Genomic DNA, 22,308 nt, shown 5'->3' with positions numbered 1-22,308 from the left:
TGTGTGTCGTAAATTTATTAGATTTGAAAGAAACCGCCTTCTGGTGGCGTTGCCACCGCAAATAAAGGATGGCACCGACCTGCGCACTAAACACAGACATTTTAATTCCCATTTAAAAAATTCTTCGCTCACTAACTTGTTGTGTGTGGAACAGAAAGAGCGAACACAAACAGTGCGGGGTCAACTTAATGTGCGCAAGGTGTTCGGAAAGGTGGCTTGACGTAGCTTTGTAGTTTCTCGACAACTAACCAAGAATAAGCGAAACAGGTAACTTTGAATAAATCTAAGTGTACACGGCTCGAAAAGTGTTTTTTGGCCGTACTAATACAAACAATATTTTTCGTAACGTAAAATTAAACTATATCCGAGTTTAGCACCCTAATTATTGCAATAAATTGTAAAGAAACGAAATGTTATCAACCGGTGCGATAAGGCCACTTATTAAATTATTATAATCGCCACGTTTCAATCCACACACCAGTATCACCTGTTATCAGCGTGTGATTACATGAATAGTCCCCTCGGCTCGAAATAGGTACGTTTTTTAAATTATTCTCGCTTGTTTTATTCAATTTTCCAAAGAATTCAAGCTTAAAATTGGCGGTTGGTTTTCGTGCGGTTACAACCTGATAATTCCGCTATAAAAATAAGAAAAGTCGACCACTTTCTAGCTGAATCTCATAAAAGCGGCATTAAAAAAAATTGGGATTTGGAAAGGGGATAGTTTGGCGCAAATCCGGTGACATTGTTGCACAACGCTTCCGGTGACGAGATTACCGGAACTACACGTCTATAACATCCCTAGCGTTCATAAATAATGACCTTTAAAAATGGGACCTACGTCAGATAACAATGCGGCGGTTGACGGGACCACTCCATAACGCACCTGACAGGTTTGGAATAACGCCCATTTTAATAACAATGGTGGGAAAATATTATGTGAATAGAATGGTTTTCGAGAAGTCTGAGATTATATGTAATAGTTAAAACGTGTCTAACCTATTAAAAGTGAAAATGGTTGTTTAATCTACAATGCAACGAAAAAAATGTGGCGATTTTAGAATTGACAACAACAAACCCATTATAACGACATTTTAATTTCCTGCATCGGGTTTGATGAATGTTGTTTTTATGTTTATTCATTTCATGATTTACTGACTCTAAAATCAAAACACCGAGCTCTTTCACGCCAGTTTGAACAATGTTTGTCGTTAAAATTCCAGGCTGCGATAAATATAAGCAGGTGAAAAACGGAAAAACAGTCTTTAGACTTTATTTTGACAACTGAAAACTAAATCTGGAAAAATCAATAATTTTCTTCGAGCGTCTATAGTTCTGCTCTGAAAGAGTGAACATTGACAAAATGACCTATGATGAATTTGCACAAATCGTCACGAATTTTTTAGGACTGTTACACTACTGATTTGGTGTATTCACTGTTTCAAAACTGAAACTATAAGAAGTAAAAATTGTTCATTAGGGACATACCTACTATTCAAACAATGTAAAATTAATAACATGTATAAATTGGCAGGTGATTCTATTATAATTATAAGCAATGTATGAATATTTTTATAATAAATATAGTAGTCATGGAAATTATTTAAAAACATCAATGCTGACAAGAATATCAACAATCAAATGGCTTACATGTACCTACTGCAAATTTTAATTAAATATTTGTATAGGTTTTGAAATAAGAATAAACAAACTAAAGATAACACCATTACATCTATTAAGATTTTAAATGATAACGTCATGGGGATAAGAATGCCTTAAATTCCCTACTTTGAGCAAATTTTTTTAGTTTGTCATTTTTGGTTGTTTCGTTTTTCTTTTTACTATTTTTTGACACTAGTTTGCCCATTTATAAATGTTCTATACAGAGCATATTTCTAAACAGGAATTTAAAGATACGTAAAATACTTATATACAGATTTATATTGAATTCATCTTACACATTTGTAAGTCAACATTCTTATTTGCTACAAACAATGCAATTATAGATTTTTGAAGTCAATGTACGTTAAATCGAATTTTAAAGTTAATATTTTTTGTAAATAAAAAGTTTCACTTTAGTAATAGTAGAACTCAGCTTATGCTCGGGGAGTAAAAAAGACAGTAAGTGACAAATATTGAAAACCGGTCAGTGAAAACGCAGGAGAATACCTGATGGTTGTTAATTTTAAATTGTTTATTCTCATGTTCACTCCATTAACATTAACATTAAATTTGCTTCATAATTACTTCGCTTTCATCTAAAGTTTTACTACCTACTTCTGAGAAAGTTAGTAGGAGACCTATAACATGCTAATTTGTGTTTAACAAAGAAACTGGTGAACATTATAGTAATCAAGTAGTAAAAAACCTATAAAAACCTTATTCACTTAACAATTAAATTTGATTTCTAGTAGTTAGTAAGAACATGCTACTAATCAATAAATATCTTGATCTCAATCTAAAAAGTCTACAACATTTTTAGTGGAAATATTTTGAAATTTATAACAAGTTTCACAATATTTATTACCCGTTTGCATGGACATCCGCAGTGTCATAAGGCCGTCAGGTTGGTCTCCCTGCCGTCTTCGAATTTGGTAATTTTTAGCTTTACGGTTGGTGCTCGTTTAGAAGTCAAATCTGTCAAATCTGAATGGCAGTTCTTTGTAGAACGTCTGGATTTCAATATATTTCTTCCTCGGTTATGAAGTATCTAAAAAAAATCTAGTTAAACAATGTCTGTATGAACATCGAACGAAATACATGAATTATAGGTTTTTACTATATATTTTCCGAATAGTTCTGTTAATCGTATGCCTTAACTGGTTGTTTTTTATCTTCGTGTTTTTTTTTTCTGTAGATCTTGGTGTATTTTTTCGTCGACTTCAAAAAACATCGAACAATTTCAAACTCACATTTTTTACTTTTTCGTGGGGAGTGTTGTGGTGGATCAGCTCCGAACTGAAATTATTTCTTCCATTTCTCATTTACGTTTCTTACTTCTTATTAGGGATGGGCAGATTCGGTCATCACTACGAACGGATCGTTCATCGTTCGGTCGTTACGAAGACCCGGTCGTCAAATGTCGTTCATTTCGTTCATTTCGTTCATTTCGTTCACTTCGTTCACCGTTCACTTCGTTCTTAATCATTCAAGGCTCAGGGATCTATTGATGAATCATTCGGTCTTTCGGCTCTTCGGTCAATGGTCTTAGTTTCCCTTTTGCTTGAATCTGATCACTTTATAGGGAAGGTCATGCTCAGAACTATCGCATAGGTATTCAGAAAAAAAACCCGGGCCATTGCTGTCTTTTTTTTTCGAATACTGCATTGTGTGATACGTCAAATTAAATCGTTTGAAATATACTATGATCTGATTCGAAAAATTAATGATTTAACGTTTATTTGGTTTTGTCTACATTTAATTTTTTTTAATGCCTCCCATTTTTTAGAGATTCATGTAACGATTTTTTTCTGAATTCTGTGATGTATAAATAATAATTTAATATTTAAAAAAAGTAACTTGAATTTGTGGACGTAAATAATTGTGTTAATAAATACATCAATAGCACTTTCGACACAAAAATTAAATTCGTTTTTATCACAGCTTCCAAGCAACTTTTCAGTAAAATATGGCATATGCTAAATCAAAGAATTAAAAAAAAACCTAGAAGAATCTCTAAACAATGTATACGATGTATTAAAAAAAAGTTGAATGTCATAGACAAAAACAAATGAACGTTAAATGTTAAATATTCTTAATTAATCAGGTCGTAGCATATTTAAAACGATTTAATCTGACGTCACACAATCCTGTATTCTAAAAAAATAACACGGATTTTTTTTTATTAATAATCATTACAATAGTAATAATAATTCTTAATTTACATTTATTTATTTAGTTTCTAATGTTCAGTCGTTTATGAACATTGTATATAAGTTATCGTCATAAATTGTCATTTTTGTTCCCGGTTCCTAATTTAAATTCATACTACTGGAATTAATCTGTCTGGAAAACTTACGTTCTTAGTTAATTCCATAAATAGCATAGCATGTGCTCCTAGTATTGGATACAGAACATAGAACTGTGCTGGTGCCATGATTCAAAGATCCAACGAAACCAAGATCCAGTCGAGACAATGTGAACGAACGGTGAACGAGTGAACGAAATGAACGAAAGAACGACTAGTTTGCGTTGGGAACGATTTCGGTCACTCGTTCATTCGAACGACCCGTTCAGTTTGATTCGTTCGTTCGCGAACGACACATCTCTACTTCTTATATCTCACTCTCATCATGAGAAATGAAAAAGACAAACGCGGAATACAAATTGTGAAACTGCAAACGAGAAATGAGAAATCGGAAGTGCACATGAATACGAAATGTAAATGAAAAATGGGAAACGAGAAAAAATGCCAAAAACAATTTATATTCGTACATTTTGTAATTGAAAACTTCTATTATAAGCTGAAATGAGTACATACTTAGCAAACTGTTTTTATTCCATTCTATTTTATTCAGATTTCAATATAATATCTATCTTTAAATTTGCGTCCTAACCTATAAAATGAACTTTTTGTCGTTAGTAACTTTAAAGTGGGGTTTATAACTTGCTCTTGACGTTGCTGTCCCCGCTGACTTGCCTTTAAGAGCTGAAAACTGTCATTTATAAACTCCGTTGCCAAGTTGCCGTTGATAGTAACTTTAATGTTCAACTTTTGCCGTATTTAAAGAGGTTGCAGAAGAAAAGTGGACGATTTAAGTTGATTTCTACAAAAATGTACCATTTTAAACATGTTTTAAGTTTCTGGTTGTCGAAGTAAGTCTACACATATTAAGCAAAAAAAAAGTCTAAATGTAGCCCCACCCACCCGCCCTATCTCAATTGTGATCATATTTTTTTTATTCGTTGTGAGCCAGCAAGGCGGAGCTTAACTGCAAAATCCTTATTTCTCTGCGAGAAATTAAAAACATGTTTTTGAGTATCCTGTTGTTCAAAGAATACAATGTATATTAAGAAAAAAATAAAGCCAAAGATTAGGCCCCACCCATACCCGCCCCGATCTCAATTCTCAATTGGGATGAATTTTTCTTGGTTGACAAATCGAGAGGCGGGGCTTAATTGCAAGATTTGTCTAGAAGAATTTACCATTTTAAACATGTTTTAAGTTTCTTGTTCTGAACAGATGGCTATGTATATTAAGAAAAAAAAAGCAAAATATAAGCCCCGCCCACCCGCCCTATCTCGATTGTGATGATTTTTTTTTAATCGCCAAGAGCTAAAGGAGCGGAATTTAATTGCAAAATCCAAATTTCCTTACAAAAATTTACCATTTTAAACGTGTTTCAAGTTTCTAAAAATTAAAAAATAATCACAATTGAGACGGGGTGAGTGGGGGGGAGGGGGTATATTTTACACAGTATTCTTTGGACAACGCGATACTCAAAAAGGTGTTGTTCATTTCTTGTAAAGAAATAAGTATTTTGTAGTTAAGCTCCACCCCTTTGGTTCACGGCGAATAAAAAAAATCATCACAATCGAGATAGGGCGGGTGGGCGGGCTTACATTTTGCCTTTTTGTTTTAATATTTGTAGACTTCTTTTCACAACATGAAACTTAAAACATGTTTAAAATGAAAAATTTGTATAAGGAAACATGGATTTTGCATGCTATTATGTTCTTTGAGTAATCGTATTATACAAAGAAAACTAAATGTATTAATTAAAAAAGAAAACCAAACTTTTCATTCGTTGTCAGACCGAGAGGCGGAGCTTAATTGCAAAATCGATATTTCCTTATACAAATTTACCATTTTAGTTTCTCCCTAAATTTGCGAGTGCAGTCAAAAGAATAAGTTAAAATTTTGCGTACACTCAAAAATTTTTGCAGAAATTGACAACTGAAAGTGCAGATGTCACATGAACGGATAGGACATGATATTTAAAATATTTTTCCTACAGGAAATATGAAAATATGTATCAATTCTTTTCATACAAAATATTCTATTTTACAAAATTAATAATATGTGAGTTTGTTTTATTTCTTATTTAACCAAAAATATATGTTGAGAGGATAATAAGCACATTTCGACACACATACAATGATTACATTTCCAAAGAGTCGTGAGAAATAAATATTTTTTAAGGCTCAATATGACATTGTATTATAAGTATTACTAGAGTAAAAAGAACACGTAAACAGTAGGTAGATAATATCGCAAATTATAACATAGCTCTAACTTTACAGGTACTAACGACAGGGCACTAAAATTTATACTGCCGGACCTGGCTGCAATCTTATACCTATCTTTTATTCGTAAAGCACTTAAACTCTGGATAATGACTCATATATTTTTACAGGTTGCGGTTTATCTTTATTCTCAGCCACACACTAATAATTACGATAAACATGTTACTAACTTTTAATACTAAAATACACAGTACACTTTAGTTATTTATGTATAACAACCAATTAAACAGAACATATTATCGAACAAAAAAAGTCCTTTAGTTCTAATAGGTCATGGAATTTATTTTTAAAATAATGATGTTGGCAGCTATTTGACGGTTTGGCAGTAGCTGTCAAATCGAACAATTATAAAAAAAATACATATATATGTAACCTGCGTTTCAACTTAAGTGGAATTTCAATGTAATTTTATGTAAACAGATAAGTACTGTTAAGGTGCGACGTGATCAATATCGCTTAACTTAAACCACAAAGTGCATTCGACAATTGAAACCTCCTATAGATTGGCATCGCGTCAATATTTTCCACATACCACTTGATGCTCAACTTAACCATTCCCTGAAATTTTGATTATCGCTTTTTGATCAAGGCCAAAATTCCACACTCTACCCAATTCTTATCTTCGAATCTCATAATTCTTTCGCAACGCCTTATAAAATTTTGAAACGCATTGATTTATCAAAAAGAAACATTTCAATCGACCGGTATCTTATCTATCAATGTAAAGCTGTGCAAACATTACTGATAGGAAAAAAACACTCATTGAATCGTCTTAACCTTCACGAAGCTGGCAAATAGACCACGAAGGGGATATTAGCATTAAACAATTATAACGAGCAAGATCGTATTCAAAGAAGGTAAAGATCCAGGACCGATAGCACTGCCACTGGCACAGTTCAGTGATCCCAAACCAAGTGAAACGCTACTATCGCCGGTAAAAAAAGTAAAGTACAAGACTTGCAGTTTTTGACTAGCGGCAAGAACGAGTTGAACTTGACAATGAACTTTTGATTATTAATTATGCAGATTTTTATGCTTGGGATCGTCGATGGGGTAGATAGAGGATCGATTTGCATTCGAAGCAGCGAACAAGGTGATAAGGTGTAATGATGTGGTTACGAAAGTGTGAAGAATTGGGTTTAGTTACAGTTTGCTGAATTAGAGTTTTATTATTATTCAAATGACAGTAAAGAGAAAAATAAATACATGGTGATAGAACGGCACCGAACGCATGATTACCACAACTCTGAATGACTATTTTACAATTTCAGTTGTTTTGTTAAACAAATGTGTGGGCATTGATTACCTAGGACTAGACCTTGGAAATATTCATCCACAACTGAGTATGATTAATTTTTCAGGACCTTGAACGGATGTCCCCATATTAGTACCGCTGTTATTACAATTGACTTTTTTGACCAGCGAAAATGATCGTTGTGGGTGATCGTCGCTTCAAAATTTTTGTCGCACTAAAGTCGTACTTTTTCCAGCTAACGGAACAGAATTCAGGTTTAGCGTTCCATCGTACAACTGAAACGAAATTGTAATTAAAATTACAGTTAAGAACGACTCGGCTTTGATAGACACGGTTTTTCATCTATTTTGCCAGATGGGATACAAATCAGTGGTCTTTTACTGTTTCATCGCTTAAATACGTGGAAAGAGGCATTGTACGAGGATTTGCATGACATGTGTATTCTTTCAACAAAGCAGAAAAATGACGCAAATTCAACTTTGTAAAAATTATATTACCATTATTCATTTCAGAGTCACGGTAGCGTGAACTATCTCGGAATTCGTTCTTTGAGTCGCCGTTATGTGAAGCAGAGATAAAAATTTAGTGTTGGGAAGAAATTGCACATTCCGTTTATAAAGACGTCAAGTGAGAAAAACCGTAAAATTTTATATGGGTACAAAATTTGAATGTTAAAGTCGAGTTATGAGCACTTTCCTACATAAATTTCCTTATAAATAAAAACGAAATAAAACACCTCGTGGTAAAAGTGATGGATGGTTGAATGTTTTGTTCATTCAGAGTATGTAATTAGAAAGTGATTTAGTTGTAATTTCAGAATTTTGTTTTGTTTTGCGTTTCTTGCGTCAAGTTTGATTCATAGAAATCGATTTCAGAAAGGCATTTTTACTATTGTATATATATTACAATCTTGCAAGAGTTTATTGTATTATATTAAATAAATTATCCTTTTTTGGGGGTTGCTGCTCTCGAATGATTTCTCAACTCAGCTAACGCCTCGTACCCCTTATCGTACTAGCTATTGAGACTATCAGTATTATTACACAACATTTTATTACAGTTTGAATTTTGTATCTCCCTTCGTAAGGCACATTTTTGACTTATATAGTATTGAAAAATAGTTATTATTACTAATATTATTATTTATCTCACTAAATATGCAAATAGCACTAAGAAGATATAACAGCAAAATAAGTTTTATGCTTTCCACGTCATTTTCTGTCCTTCTCCGAATCTACTTTTACGTTTTCTCGATCTTTCATGACCCATAGAGTACGAAGAAATAGGTCTCCCGTTTCCGTCTGTCCGTCTGTCTGTTCGTCTGGCCGTCTGTCTGTTCGTCTGTCCGTCAGTCCTACACATGTAATTTATGATTCCGTGTTGAGGTTTTATCCAAAAATTTTAATTAAAATATATTTGCTTATCCCCTCCAAAAAATTGATGACGTCATCTCAAAATTTTGCCAGATAAATCCTTTCTAAAAAGTGCAAAATATGATCAGTGTGTGTTTTATCACTGCATTCATATTTTTTAAATTTGCTTAAACAGGGTGACAAAAAAATTTATGAATGCGTGAATTTATTTTATTGATTTAATCAGGAACTTCAAAACCGAATCATTTGAAATCTTGGAGATGTTATCATAAGCATGGTAAATTTTTGATCAAAATGTATTTGCTCATCCCCCCTAAAAAATTGATGACGTCACCTCAAAATATTGCTGAATATATCCTATCTTATAGTATATTCTTGTGATTTATTTTCAATATATAATTGATATTTTTTAAATTTGCTTATACAGGGTGCCTCAGAAAAATTATTGACTGAGTTGTTAAAAAATAAATATCCAATCAGATTTAGGAATTTAACTCGTTACTATGGAAATATGCAATTTAACAAATTTTTACAAGTTTAATACGGGAAAAATCAGTCTTATCTGAGAAAGTGCTAGCCCCGCCCACCCGCCCTCTGTTTTCTCAGAGGGTATGGTATTTGCCAAAATCAGTCTTTTCTTAGCAAGTACTAGCCCCACCCACCCGCCCTCTATTTTCTCAGAAGGTGTGGCGTTTGCCAAAATCAGTCTTATCTGAGCAAGTGCTATCCCCGCCCACCCGCCCCTATTTCTTCAGAGGATATGTCATTTGCCAAAATAAGACTTATCTTAGCAAGTACTAGCAAGTACTACCCTCTGACAAAATAAAGAGCGGGTGGGCAGGTCTAGTCTTATTTTGGCAAATGACATACCCTCTGAGAAAATAGTGGGCGGGTGGGCGGGGCTAGTACTTGGTAAGATAAGACTGATTTTGGCAAATGACATAACCTCTGAGAAAATGGGGGGTATTAATCAATAAAATAAATATTTTATTGATTAAATCAGGAACGGCTCACTCCATTTTCCTAGAAAATTTTGGGAATACAATACTGTTATTTTTATTATTACACTGCACCAATCCAAGTTAATATATGTGTCCTTGCAAAAATGTTGATGACGTCATCACAGGTGATCAGTGGTCCACAGATGAGTATTTGTTATACAATATTTTTTTTATTTTTTAATACTTATAATTAATTTTTTCTTCCCGAACGTAAGGATGATGTTTTCTCGATGTTTCATAGAGCTTCTAGAACATGAAAAAGTAGCCTCTAAATTTTCGCAAAGAAAGTCCATATTGATCAAGTACAGTTGTGTTCAATAAAAATTGAAAGTGTGAAAAAAATACTTATTATTTTTAGTAATTTTTCGATAGTTTTAAAACGGCTTTTTTGATTTTAGGTTAGAAAATTGAAGCGTTGTCTTTGAAATGTCACTTTTGCGAACAAATAGGTTAGTTTATATGGAGTTTGACCATAGATATCTGTGGGTTTGACAGGCATTTGCCAACCTAATAACTGTCAAATAATTGACAAAAGTCAGTTTACATTTTATAAAAAGAAAGGGCCGCCTTTGAAATATTAGTTTTGCGAACAAAGAGGTTAGTTTATATGAGGTTTGACAAGCATCTGTCAACCTAATAATAATTGCCTACTTGACCGATAACTCCAACCGTTTTTCTAGAATCGGCCAATGAAGTATCGTAATTTTTAAAAATTTCAACAAAATTGTATTTCACATCAAATATTCCGAAAATATTGCTCTGTTACCATAAACACGCTACATTTTTAGAATCAGCACGTCGAGATCTTTTCCCCTGAATTTTTTGAGAATTTTTAGACGACTTTTTCAAAAACTTTAATATCGACCCATGTTCGACGATTTTCGAAATTTAATTAAATACATTTTCTGGTAGATTTCGGGCCGCAGAAGTCACTTCCGGCCTCATTTCTTCGGTAACTCCAACCGTTTTTCCAGAATCGCCCATTGAAATATCGTAATTTTAAAAAAATTCAAAAAATTCCATTTTCACTTCGAATATTTCGAAAATATTGCTCCGTGACCCTAAACGCGCTATATTTTTGGAATCAGCACGTCAACCCTAAATTTTTTGAGAATTTTTAGAAGACTTTTTCAAAAATAAAAATATCCACTATAGGTACGCAAATTTTGACCCATTTTCGACGATTTTCGAAATTCAAATAAATACATTTTCCTGTAGATTTCGGGCCCAAAACTCACTTCTGGCCTCATTTCTTGGAAAACTCCAACCGTTTTTCCAGAATCGCCCAATAAAATATCATGATTTTTAAAAATTTACAAAAATTCGAATTTCACACCGAATATTCCGAAAATATTGCTCCGCTAACATAAACACTATATTTTTAGAATGAGTACGTCGGGATGTATATCCCTGAATTTTTTGACAATTTTTAGACTTCTCTTCCAAAAATTAAACTTTCCACTATGTATGCAAATTTCACCCATTTTGCACCCTTATGCAATTTTCGCCCCATTTCCGACGATTTTCTAAATTTAACCAAATACATTTTCGATAGTTTTAAAACGGCTTTTTTGATTTTAGGTTAGAAAATTGAAGGGTTGTCTTTGAAATGTCAGTTTTGCGAACAAGTAGGTTAGTTTATATTAGGTTTGACAGCATGTACGTGTCAACCTAATAATTGCCTACTTGTCAAATAAATGACAAATTAAAAGGTCAGTTTACATTGTGAAAAAATGTAATTCCCAGTTTTATTAAACACAGCCGTACCTTTTATATAAAATCTAGGCTATTTCGATATGTCTAGTTAAAAAAAATTAAGGTTGGTTACACTGCCCTTTTTTTTCTCAATACGGTCTATAGCGACGAGATTTGACATTTTATTGATTATTTTTTTCATTTATTTATTACGACTTCCTACGTTTCGTTGAAAAAAATATAAATTTTTATTTTTACATATCATTACGTTCGAATTTTTTGACATTTAAAACAAATTGCAGCGTTTTAACCTCATTCAAGTTTTCCCTCGTTGTTTGTCGTAGAGATCGAAAAAATACCTTACCCTCAGAAATTTTCCAAAATTTACACTTGGAAGTGGACCAATAGAAAAGGCCTCAGTTTTAAGTGGGTTCAATTACCTTATACGACTTTTTTTCTTACACTGTGACTGGAATTATCTCTATTTTTTTAGCTTAAAAGGTTATCATAAAAAATTACAAAATCAAATTTTATACTTCGTTTTTCGAAGAAGTAGGATTTGTTGTAGTATATTTTTTTCTAAATAACCCTGGATCAATTTTTAAACTTTAGTAGTTTAGCGGGCTTCCTTTCGCTATCTATCTGTCTATCTATTTATTTGTTAATGATTATATTTTATTTATAATTATCTAAAGATGTTAAAATGTTAACCAAAAGTTATCTATTAATCTCATTTAAAAGGTGTATGACGTCATCAAATGATAATTTTAAACGCTTTGAAATAGCCAACATTTCATCGTCTTTATCTCTAATTTAATAATCCGTCCTTATTTTTATTCAGGTTGTTTTGAAATATATTAACTTTGAATCATCAAACTTACAGCTTATCGCAGAAATGAGCAAACTTTGTGGATAAGTAATATAAAATAAAATCGATTTATTCGTCTATTTCAAAAAACTGAGATCAAAAAATTCCAAGATTCGATTATCTGAAATAATTACAACCAATTGATTTCTTCAGAAACGAGCAAAACGTTTCTTGAGAATTAATTACCTTCCTTTAGCCGTCTACCACCTGTCGTATAATTCGCAAAACTTTATCAACATCATGTGTTTTATCTAATCAAAACCTATCACATGTTGCAAAAATAAATTATTTAGATCTGCTAAATGCAGGTAATTTTATCGATGATCCAACCCAAATTGATAAATTTATTATGAAGTTCTATTTAAAAATGAAACGAACTGCTGTGTAATATCAGAAAAATAATCGCAAAACTTTTTAGTACAGCAATAAAGTTGCATTTCACAACGTCATTTTGTTCTTTTAACCACAATAAATTTCCCCATCGTTTCTTGTTAACTCCAGATTTGCACGCAAACCTTTTTCGCAATCCACTCGCACCGCTTGAAACTATCAAAAGCAGTAAAATAACGTTTGCGATAAATGCTTGCACGATAATAACGTAGTAAATAAATAATTCATGATTTTAACTAACCTACCGAGGAAGATATAGAAATGTCAATCGATTTTACAGCTTTAAACATCTGTGCCCATCTTGAACCTGGAATTTGTCATCTGACACAGCATGTGTTCGAACCGTGGTTCGACCCAGTTCCGGTGGCTCAAAAAACCACCACTTTGGAAAAGTTTGAAAGTATTAAAATGAAGCGACTGTTTATTCCGTTAAATGTATAATTAACTTAATTCTGCTTACGCAGGTACTTATTTAAAAATTAAGCGACGAATAAGCTCCACAAAATGCTGATTAGACTGACAATAGTGTGAACGCTCATGTAACCTTTCTCGACACAGTGTTGTCATTGCCATTATTAGCATGATGCAACACTGAATAAGCATAATTCCAGAGAATTATACTTTCTCAAGCTTCTAACAGAGATTTCGAGATTACCTTCAAAAGCAATCAATCAAAATCACATGGCACAAATCAGACAATTAAGAACGTAAGTACTGATGATATTGATTTGATTTGTCAACTCTTACACTATCACCTCGAATATTGGTTTTCCCTGTATAGCAGAGACAGTTGAATGTCTTCCTCTTACCGCACATAGAAACAGAGAATCTAGTGTTGCAGGTAATTTAATTTTGGTGAAACACACCAACTAGAGCTAAATTTACGATCCTCTGACTCACAAAAATGATAAAAAAAGTTTAATTAGCCTATGCACGGTCTGATACGAGATAAATCTCAGGTATATTCACTTAGTAGGTCGCAAATACCGGTACCCTCTAACTGTTCGTAGCATATGGTTTCCTTTGTGTCTAAGTGGAAAAGTTGCTTTTGTGCGATTATTTTTCTGAGTGTACCGTTTCTGGCTCCCTAAGTGTATTGCACTATCATTGTACTACTCGAAAAGTAGGTGTTTATCGCTGTACATCCAAGGAACGTGTTCTATTATTCATTTTGTGTGATATGAAAGGTGGATAAGCTTAATTTGGTTATTGATCAGTGTACACACATTCAAATCCCTTTATCTTGTACCTGCACCAAACGATCCAGTTTATTGCTTTCATACATATTCAACGACTGGAAAATCCTGTGCATGATATGTTCAGGCAGGGTCGAATTTATCTCTTTGTGGCTGGGGTCCGAATTCGATAAAAAAAATCGGTTATTCGTGTTTACTAAATGAAATTGTACTCAAATCTTTTTAACGTCAATTTTTTCGGGTGCTTTTTTGTGTTATTCTACATTTGGTAACACTGAAGCAGTGTGTTTTATAAGTTATGATATTTTAATAATAATAATCGAAAACAAAGTTTGATTTAAGTTAAGGAGTAACAGTTCTACCAATCTCAAGCAAAATTTGTTGCTACCAACTGAAACAGTCATTGTTAATCTCCGAAAATAGCAGGGTTTGTTCAAGTTTCAGGTATATTTTAAAATTATAATAAAGATTGTTAAACATTTCTCGATTCATCTTTTCCACAAACTGATTTCGTCATCTCAAAATATTGCTATGTAAATATCATTTGAATCCGCATAATAAACTTCTTTACCTGTGGTTTAACAATCATTCTAAATTTTACACATTAAATATCACTTTTTCCTACTGCAGTGTGCAATTACTAACATAAAATGTGCGCTAAGTTTTCGAAATGTTGGTGAAATATATAAATTTAAAAATTATAGAATCTCACCAACACTCCCGGCCAAAATTTGATGACGTCAGCTCCAAAAACTGTTAAACTCATGGTTAAACTACATTGAGAAATACACCTTAAATAGAATTACTGTATTCTTAAATTACTTACTTATTCCAGTTTTATATAAGTAGTGTCTAAAAGACCACATTAGTGATTTATTCAGACAATATAATTTATGTTTAATTATTATTGACGATTCAGTGGGACCAATCAAGTGAAAAAAATTATAGTATTTGTTCGCGCTCAAATTTAAGTTGGCAACAGTGAATCTCTTAATTTAAACACTAGTTTGGTGAATTTCACGAAATTTAAAATGTGGGAACATCAAGTTTTATTATGCCCCAGATGCTGCAGTTCCAGATGTGATACAGTTAACATTATTTAACATTCATAGTGATACTTTTCCATTAATTAATTTTGATTACTTATATATTTTCGTTAATTTGTTTTTAACAGTTTTTTGATTATTAAAATGTTTTTCAAAGTATATTTCTGTCAAAAATTAACTACCACCAATTTTAGGTGCAATTTAGACAACATTTTAGATTCATTCGGTACTGTCTAGCTAGACAGATGAGTTTTGTTGTTTAGTGATCAACAAATAGCAAACCAAGAAGTTACTGTGAAATTTATTTATTAAAATGTACGAATTCAATATAAATTATTGTCTAAATTCCAATAATTGCACTTCATTTTCCATACATTTTAAATTTGGTGTCACGAAATCCACCAATCGCATCTGGATAAAAAATTCATTGTCGCCAACTTAAATTTGAGTGCGAACAAATACTTATTACAATTGTTTTCACTTGATTGGTTCCACTCTTTAATTAATAATAGTGTATACAGGCTTATTACAAAGTCCCGGAACGATTGAATAACTTTATTATTTGAGAAGCTTTTTTTTTGGAAATTTGGTGTGGACGGCGATTTGATTAAAATATTTTTCCTTTTTTTAACGTTTACGGTTTGACACACATGATCGCCTACTTTTTTTTTAATAGAAGACCCAGATTTTTTGACATTTCAGAAATTATCAACATGTTTATGTTTACTGAAGTACTAAACTGATACAAAAAAAAAAACAGAGAAAAATTTACAAAAAAGTACCTAATATTGTAAAATCACGTCATCTTTAAAAATACTAATAAATAATAAACTATGAGTGGGACTACAATAAATGTTCAAATTGTTCTCCGCAGTGATGTAACCGATCAACAAAATGTCACTATGAATTATGTATGATTTTACAATATTAGGTCTTTTTTTGTGAATATTTTTCTATTTTTTTGTATCAGTAAAAATAAACATGTTGATAATTTCGAAAGTAGTTTTTTATTCTGCTTCAGAAAATGTCAAAAAAATCTAGGTGTTTCATAAAAAAAAGTAGGCGGCCCTGTCTGTCAAACCAAGAGTGATAAACAAATAAAAACGTTGTAATCAAATCGCCATGTTTAACTATATATCCAAAGCAAATTTGAGAAAAAAAACTTTTCAAACAACAATATTATTCGGCCTTTACATTTACCCTGTATAATCAAAGGTTCCACTATCTTAACCGTGCAAAAGGTCTATACCGGGTGAATCTTAATGATTGAAGCGAATTTTTGAGTTGTCAGTTCTGAATTATTGGCAGCAATGTGGGCGTGTCAGTCACAGTTGCCAATTTTGACATGAGCGCGCCTAAAAACCAATGAAAAGATGGCAGCTACTGAATTGGTGCCTAAAATTTCAAATTGAGATCAGGTATGACAACATAAAATTTCAAATATGTTGCCCACCTGACAAAAAAAAAACATTAACAGTCACCTTCTAGCATCCACACTGTATTTTCTTCAGTTTTAAAGGAGAGAAAAGTTATGTGAAAATTTATTTCAAAGAAATCTGTATAGCTGACTTCACTTGATCTGAGCTGAGCTTAACCCAATGTGATTTGATATCAATTTATAATACTGAAAAGGCGATGCTTTTTCTAACTAATCACTTTCTTCTTTTTGTTACAATTAATTAATTGAACTGGCCTGACTTGACTTCATGTGGTCTAACTTGATTTCATCTAATCTGACCTGATCTGACTTGACTTGACATGTCATGTCATGATTTGACTTTAACTTACCTGTTCTAACCTGATTTACCAGTGCGTTTATGATCATTTTATAGTACCCAAAAACCAATATTCTTTTTCTAATTAATCGCTCCCTCTTTTTGTTTATAATTAATTGAACTACCTGATTTGATCTAACTTGATCTGACTTGGTGTGATCTGACCTTGCGCTTTTATATCAATTTATAGCACTGAAAAACAAAATACTTTTTCTAACTCATTTTCTTCAGTTTATTTATAATTAATTGACCTGATTTGAGCTGACTTGACTTGACTTGACTTGACTTAACTAGATCTCACGTGGGTAACTAAGTACTTTTTCTTAATAAGTCCTTCGTTTTGTTTATAATTAATTTCTTTTACTTTTTTGTGTAACAGTCATCAGATTTTTAGCATCACAAGTTCTGGATTACCGGCAAGCCGGTCCTGCACCCACTTTATCCCACATCAAAAATAAATTCGTAACATCAATCTTGATATTTCTAATCACGAAAACGTCACAAAATTCCTCTTATCATCATTAATCCGATAAAATGTTCATTCCATTACAGACTAAACAATGGACACGGTGTGGGCACGGGACCCCACCGAAGGGTTCATCTTAGGCCGAATATCCGAGCTTCTGGTAGAAGGAGCTGAAGTGATTCCCATTAATCCGAAATTTCAAAGAAGAGTCCTCCCCTTCAGCGACATTTTCAAAGCACAAGAAGATGACAAAGATAAAGACTACGACGACAACTGTAAGTACTACCATAACCCCCAACAACCACTTAACCCTCCTTCCAGGTGAGATGGTCTTCCTCAATGAAGGCTCCCTCCTCAACAACATACGTATCCGATATTACCAAAACAAGATTTACACATACGTGGCAAACATCCTGATCGCCGTAAACCCATACAAAGACATTCCACAACTCTACTCCGCCCCCACCATCAAGAACTACCAAGGAAAGTCCCTCGGCCAAATGCCGCCTCACGTTTTCGCCGTCGCCGACAAAGCATTCCGAGACATGAAAGTCCTAAAACAATCGCAATCGATAATAGTATCTGGGGAATCAGGCGCCGGCAAAACCGAGTCCACCAAGCATCTGCTCAAGTACCTCTGCGTCAACTGGGGGGCACAGGCTGGACCCATCGAGCAGAAAATTCTAGATGCGAACCCAGTCCTCGAGGCCTTCGGTAACGCCAAGACCACCAGAAACAACAACAGTTCTCGGTTTGGGAAATTCATGGAAGTCCATTTTGATAAGAGCTTGCACGTGGCTGGAGGTCACATCTCCCACTACCTTCTGGAAAAGTCAAGGATTTGTTCGCCCCAAGGGGACGAAAGGAGTTACCACATTTTCTATATGATGATGGCGGGGGCTCCCGAAAGTCTACGAAAGCAATTAGGGTTGACCAAACCTGATGACTATAATGTAATTTTTCACACATGTGTACTAGAACCGTGTTGATTGTATTTGTTCTAGTATTTGAAAACTGGATGCACGAGGTATTTCACATCATCTGCCAATGAGAAGAAGCTTTCGGCGGGGCAGAAAAGTGCAGACCATGCGAAGAGTGGGCCTTTGAGGGATATTCTTCTGGATGATGTAGAAGATTTTACTACTCTGGATGGAGCTTTGTCTAGATTGGGGCTAAGTGATGCCGACAGGTTGCAGATTTATACCACGGTAGCTGCGGTTCTTCATTTGGGGAACATTGAATTTGAAGATAATCCAGAAGATACAAGAGGCGGCTGCAGGGTTTCACCTTCCAAAGCTAAGGCGCTTGATATTGCGTCCAGTCTTCTCGGGATTGATGCCACGGAGTTACGACAGGCTTTAGAGTCTCGAGTCATGCAGAGTAGTAGAGGTGGAATTAAAGGAACCGTCATCATGTCAGTATCTTTGGGGATGTTACCTTCCAACTAAACCAATAATATTTCAGGGTTCCTTTGAAAGTGTACGAGGCTAATAATGCCCGAGATGCCTTAGCTAAAGCTATCTATAGCAACCTCTTCGATTATATCGTGAACAGGATTAACCAAAGCATTCCATTCCAAGCTTCCTCTAGTTACTACATCGGTGTTCTGGATATTGCAGGATTTGGTATGTTTTAGTCGTTTCAAAAGTGCCACATTGATAATCTGGTTGTAGAATTCTTCACCGTCAACAGCTTCGAACAGTTCTGTATCAACTACTGTAACGAGAAACTCCAACAGTTCTTCAATGAAGTAATTCTAAAGTTCGAGCAAGAACTCTACCGACGTGAAGGTCTAAGTGTTCCAGAGGTTTCGTTCGTGGATAACCAAGACTGTATAGACTTGATTGAAACCAAAAATCACGGTATTCTTAACATCCTAGACGAAGAATCTAAACTGCCAAAGCCTGCCTACAACCACTTCACATCTGAAATCCATAAGCACTGGGCGAATGAATACAGAATAGCTTTACCTAGGTCATCTAAACTCAAATCGCACCGCAGCCTAAGAGACGACGAAGGATTTTTGATCAGGCACTTTGCAGGAGCCGTCTGTTACCAAACTGTAAGTCCCAAACTATCACTACCCTTCTGAAGTAATATTCCTGTTTTAGAAACAATTTCTTGATAAGAATAATGATGCCCTGCACGCTTCCCTAGAAGGTATCGTACAAGACAGCAAGAATAAGCTGATTCAAACTCTTTTCGCCACATCCAATGCACAAAAGGGCAAACTTACCTTCATCAGCGTAGGCAACAAATTTAAAACGCAACTATTAGAACTGATGGAGAAGCTAAGGAAAAATGTAAGTCCCCGAATGTTTTTCTCTTTTACATCGTCAAATTCCAGGGGACCAATTTTATCCGTTGTATCAAACCCAACAACAAAATGATCGACGGTCAATTCGATGGTGCCTTAAGCTTGATGCAACTTAAGTGCCTTGGCATGACCTCAGTGTTAGAACTGATGGAACACGGCTACCCCAGTCGGGCGCCATTTGCCGACTTATATAACATGTACAAAGATTACCTTCCCCCAGAGTTGAAAAAACTCGAACCAAAGATTTTCTGTGAAGTACTAAACCGAATTTTACGCGCGACCAAAAATAAATGATTTTTTTTAGGCAATGCTTCACAGTTTGAAGCTGAGAGACAAAGACTTCAAGTTCGGTGTATCTCGAGTGTTCTTCCGACCTGGCAAGTTTGCAGAATTCGACAAAATCATGAAGTCGGACCCAGAGAATTTGAAGGCTATCGTGGCCGATGTGAAGAAGTTCTTGGTGAAGTCGCGCTGGCTCAAAGCGCAGTTTTGCGCTCTTACTGTCATAAAACGTGAGTTCTGACTGGAAATTTTGACAAGTTTCTACTTTTTCGTTGTAGTGAAGAATAAGATTATTTATCGCAAGCGTGCTCTCATCGTGGTGCAAAAGACGGTTAGAGGGTACTTGACCAGGAAGAAGTACGGTCCAAGGATTAAGGTTCTAAGCAAGATCAAGAATCTTAATGGTAACTTGAAGAAAATGGAAGCAATTGCTGGACAATTGAAGAAAGAGAAGGAAAGCACCACTAATGACATCAATAAGCTCAAGAACGAAATAGTGGCCACTATGGATAAAATTAAGGTGGGTTGTGACTATCGAAAGACGCAAAGTAACGTTTCGTGTTACAGAAAGATGGGAAGATTCAACCTTCTGCTATTGACGCCCTTTACGCCCAAATAGTCGCGAAAGTCGACAATCAAATGGACTCGTTGCAGAAGAAACTGCTAGCTCAGAAGAACGCAGAAGAGCAAGCCAGACTACGTAAGATACAGGAAGAGATGGAACGTGAGAAGAAACGCAAAGAGGAAGAAGAGCGCAGACTGAAGGAAGAAGAAGAGAACAGACGGAAGAAGGCGGAAATGGAAGCTAAGCGCAAACTGGAAGAGGAGCAACGCAGGAAACAAGTAAGATTCTATGTTTGGTAAAAACTTGGTTTGACTTGTGATTCAGGAAGAGGCGGACCGGAGAGAAGCAGAGCGTCTTCAAGCAGAACAGGCGAAAGAAGCGCTGGACGAACGCCGCTACCAAGAACGATTGGAGCAAGAGAGACAAGACCACGAACTCGCTCTTCGTTTGGCACAAGAAAGCAACGGACAGATTGAAGAAAGTCCTCCGATGATACGGAAGTATGAGTTCGATTGTTTCAAGTATTGTTGTCCTGCGTTCAGCGTTCTATTGGTCGCGATAAAAATGATTACAATTAGTACCTTCTGTACTTCTTTGGCGACCGGTAGAATGCACCCACTTTTTAGTGTTTTATTGCGTCGTACTGTACATATGTATATTGTGGTGGCAGCTCAATATCAATGCTTCTTGTTTCCATGATTCAGCGGTGGAATGGATTCAGCCAGGCAGTCTTTCAAACTCAACAGGTACAATTTCACCATTATGAAGACTAACATAGATTTAGCAAACTACTAACCTTTGCACTACTTAGACAAAAGTTCAAAAATTTGCTTAGCTGACGTCTATATACCGTCAAAATTGTGCTTTGTTCGTGTGTACGTCTGATTTGTGTAAACGCTTCCACGTTACCAAAGTAATTATAAACCACGAGTACTATCACAAGCACCGTGTGAAAAAAACAATTTCAATAAGCACCGGTCTTGCATGCCACACGCCAACTCACCCCTCCCCTCACTAACCCTGCATTCCTTCCAGATCCGAAGCCGTCAAGAACCAACAAGCGGCTCTTGCCAAAGGCAAGTACGACCTCAGCAAATGGAAGTACTCAGAGCTTCGTGATACCATCAACACGTCCTGCGATATCGAACTTCTGGAAGCTTGCCGCCACGAATTCCACCGCCGCTTGAAGGTGTACCATGCCTGGAAGGCCAAGAACCGCAAACGTACCATCATGGACGAAAACGAACGTGCGCCGCGTTCGGTCATGGAATCGGCAGCCAGAACCCCGAAACTGCAGCAGAAGGCTCCAATTTTGGACAACAATTCCCAGAGGTACTTCCGCATACCGTTCGTGCGTCCAGGGGGCGACAACAGCAAGAGAGGCTGGTGGTACGCCCACTTCGACGGGCAGTACGTGGCGAGGCAGATCGAGCTGCATCCGGAGAAACCCCCGATTTTGCTGGTTGCTGGTGAGAACCCGGGTTGGGGAAACTTTGAGTTGATTATTGTTTGTTTGTTAGGTAAGGACGATATGCAGATGTGCGAGTTGTCGCTGGAGGAAACCGGGCTGACGAGGAAGAGGGGTGCGGAAATTTTAGAAAATGAGTTTAATAAAGAGTGGGAGAAGCACGGAGGGGGCAAGTATGTGAGACCCGCAGACAGAAAACAGTAACGGAGTTACATTTGGTAGAGCTTAAAGTTGGATAAATAATGGGGCCTTTATAATTTTGCAATAGGTAGCTTCACAGTATTATAATATACAGACTTATTCAAAAATGTAAACTGTAAGTTATTAAGAATAAATTATTTATCGTTATTATTTATTAATTAAGC

The 22,308-nt window shown here is 35.1% G+C and overlaps 1 protein-coding gene across 4 annotated transcripts; it reads left to right on the top strand.

The window, feature by feature from the left end:
- Positions 1 to 126: 126 nt before the first annotated feature.
- LOC135127146 (myosin heavy chain 95F) lies at positions 127 to 22,291 on the top strand. Of its 4 annotated transcripts, none has more exons than XM_064053492.1 (15): positions 127 to 267; positions 17,398 to 17,586; positions 17,633 to 18,264; positions 18,316 to 18,725; positions 18,776 to 18,936; positions 18,985 to 19,373; positions 19,423 to 19,614; positions 19,659 to 19,883; positions 19,933 to 20,140; positions 20,189 to 20,430; positions 20,478 to 20,753; positions 20,800 to 20,975; positions 21,180 to 21,221; positions 21,511 to 21,944; positions 21,996 to 22,291. In XM_064053492.1, exons 2-15 carry the CDS (start codon positions 17,406 to 17,408, stop codon positions 22,145 to 22,147), a joined length of 3,720 nt encoding a protein of 1,239 aa, XP_063909562.1. In that variant the 5' UTR covers positions 127 to 267; positions 17,398 to 17,405; the 3' UTR covers positions 22,148 to 22,291. The 4 variants fall into 4 exon arrangements, with proteins under 4 accessions (XP_063909562.1, XP_063909565.1, XP_063909563.1 ...); XM_064053493.1 differs by lacking the exon at positions 127 to 267 and adding an exon at positions 449 to 535; XM_064053494.1 differs by lacking the exon at positions 127 to 267 and adding an exon at positions 13,825 to 13,951.
- The last annotated feature ends 17 nt before the right edge of the window (positions 22,292 to 22,308 follow it).

Source organism: Zophobas morio, unplaced genomic scaffold (assembly GCF_036711695.1).
Source record: "Zophobas morio isolate AGI-343-1 ecotype UQ-CSIRO unplaced genomic scaffold, CSIRO_AGI_Zmor_V1 ptg000011l, whole genome shotgun sequence".
NCBI classification, from domain to species: domain Eukaryota; kingdom Metazoa; phylum Arthropoda; class Insecta; order Coleoptera; family Tenebrionidae; genus Zophobas; species Zophobas morio.
Note: the sequence above shows the minus strand (reverse complement) of the source record. Positions and strands in the feature narration are given on the sequence as shown.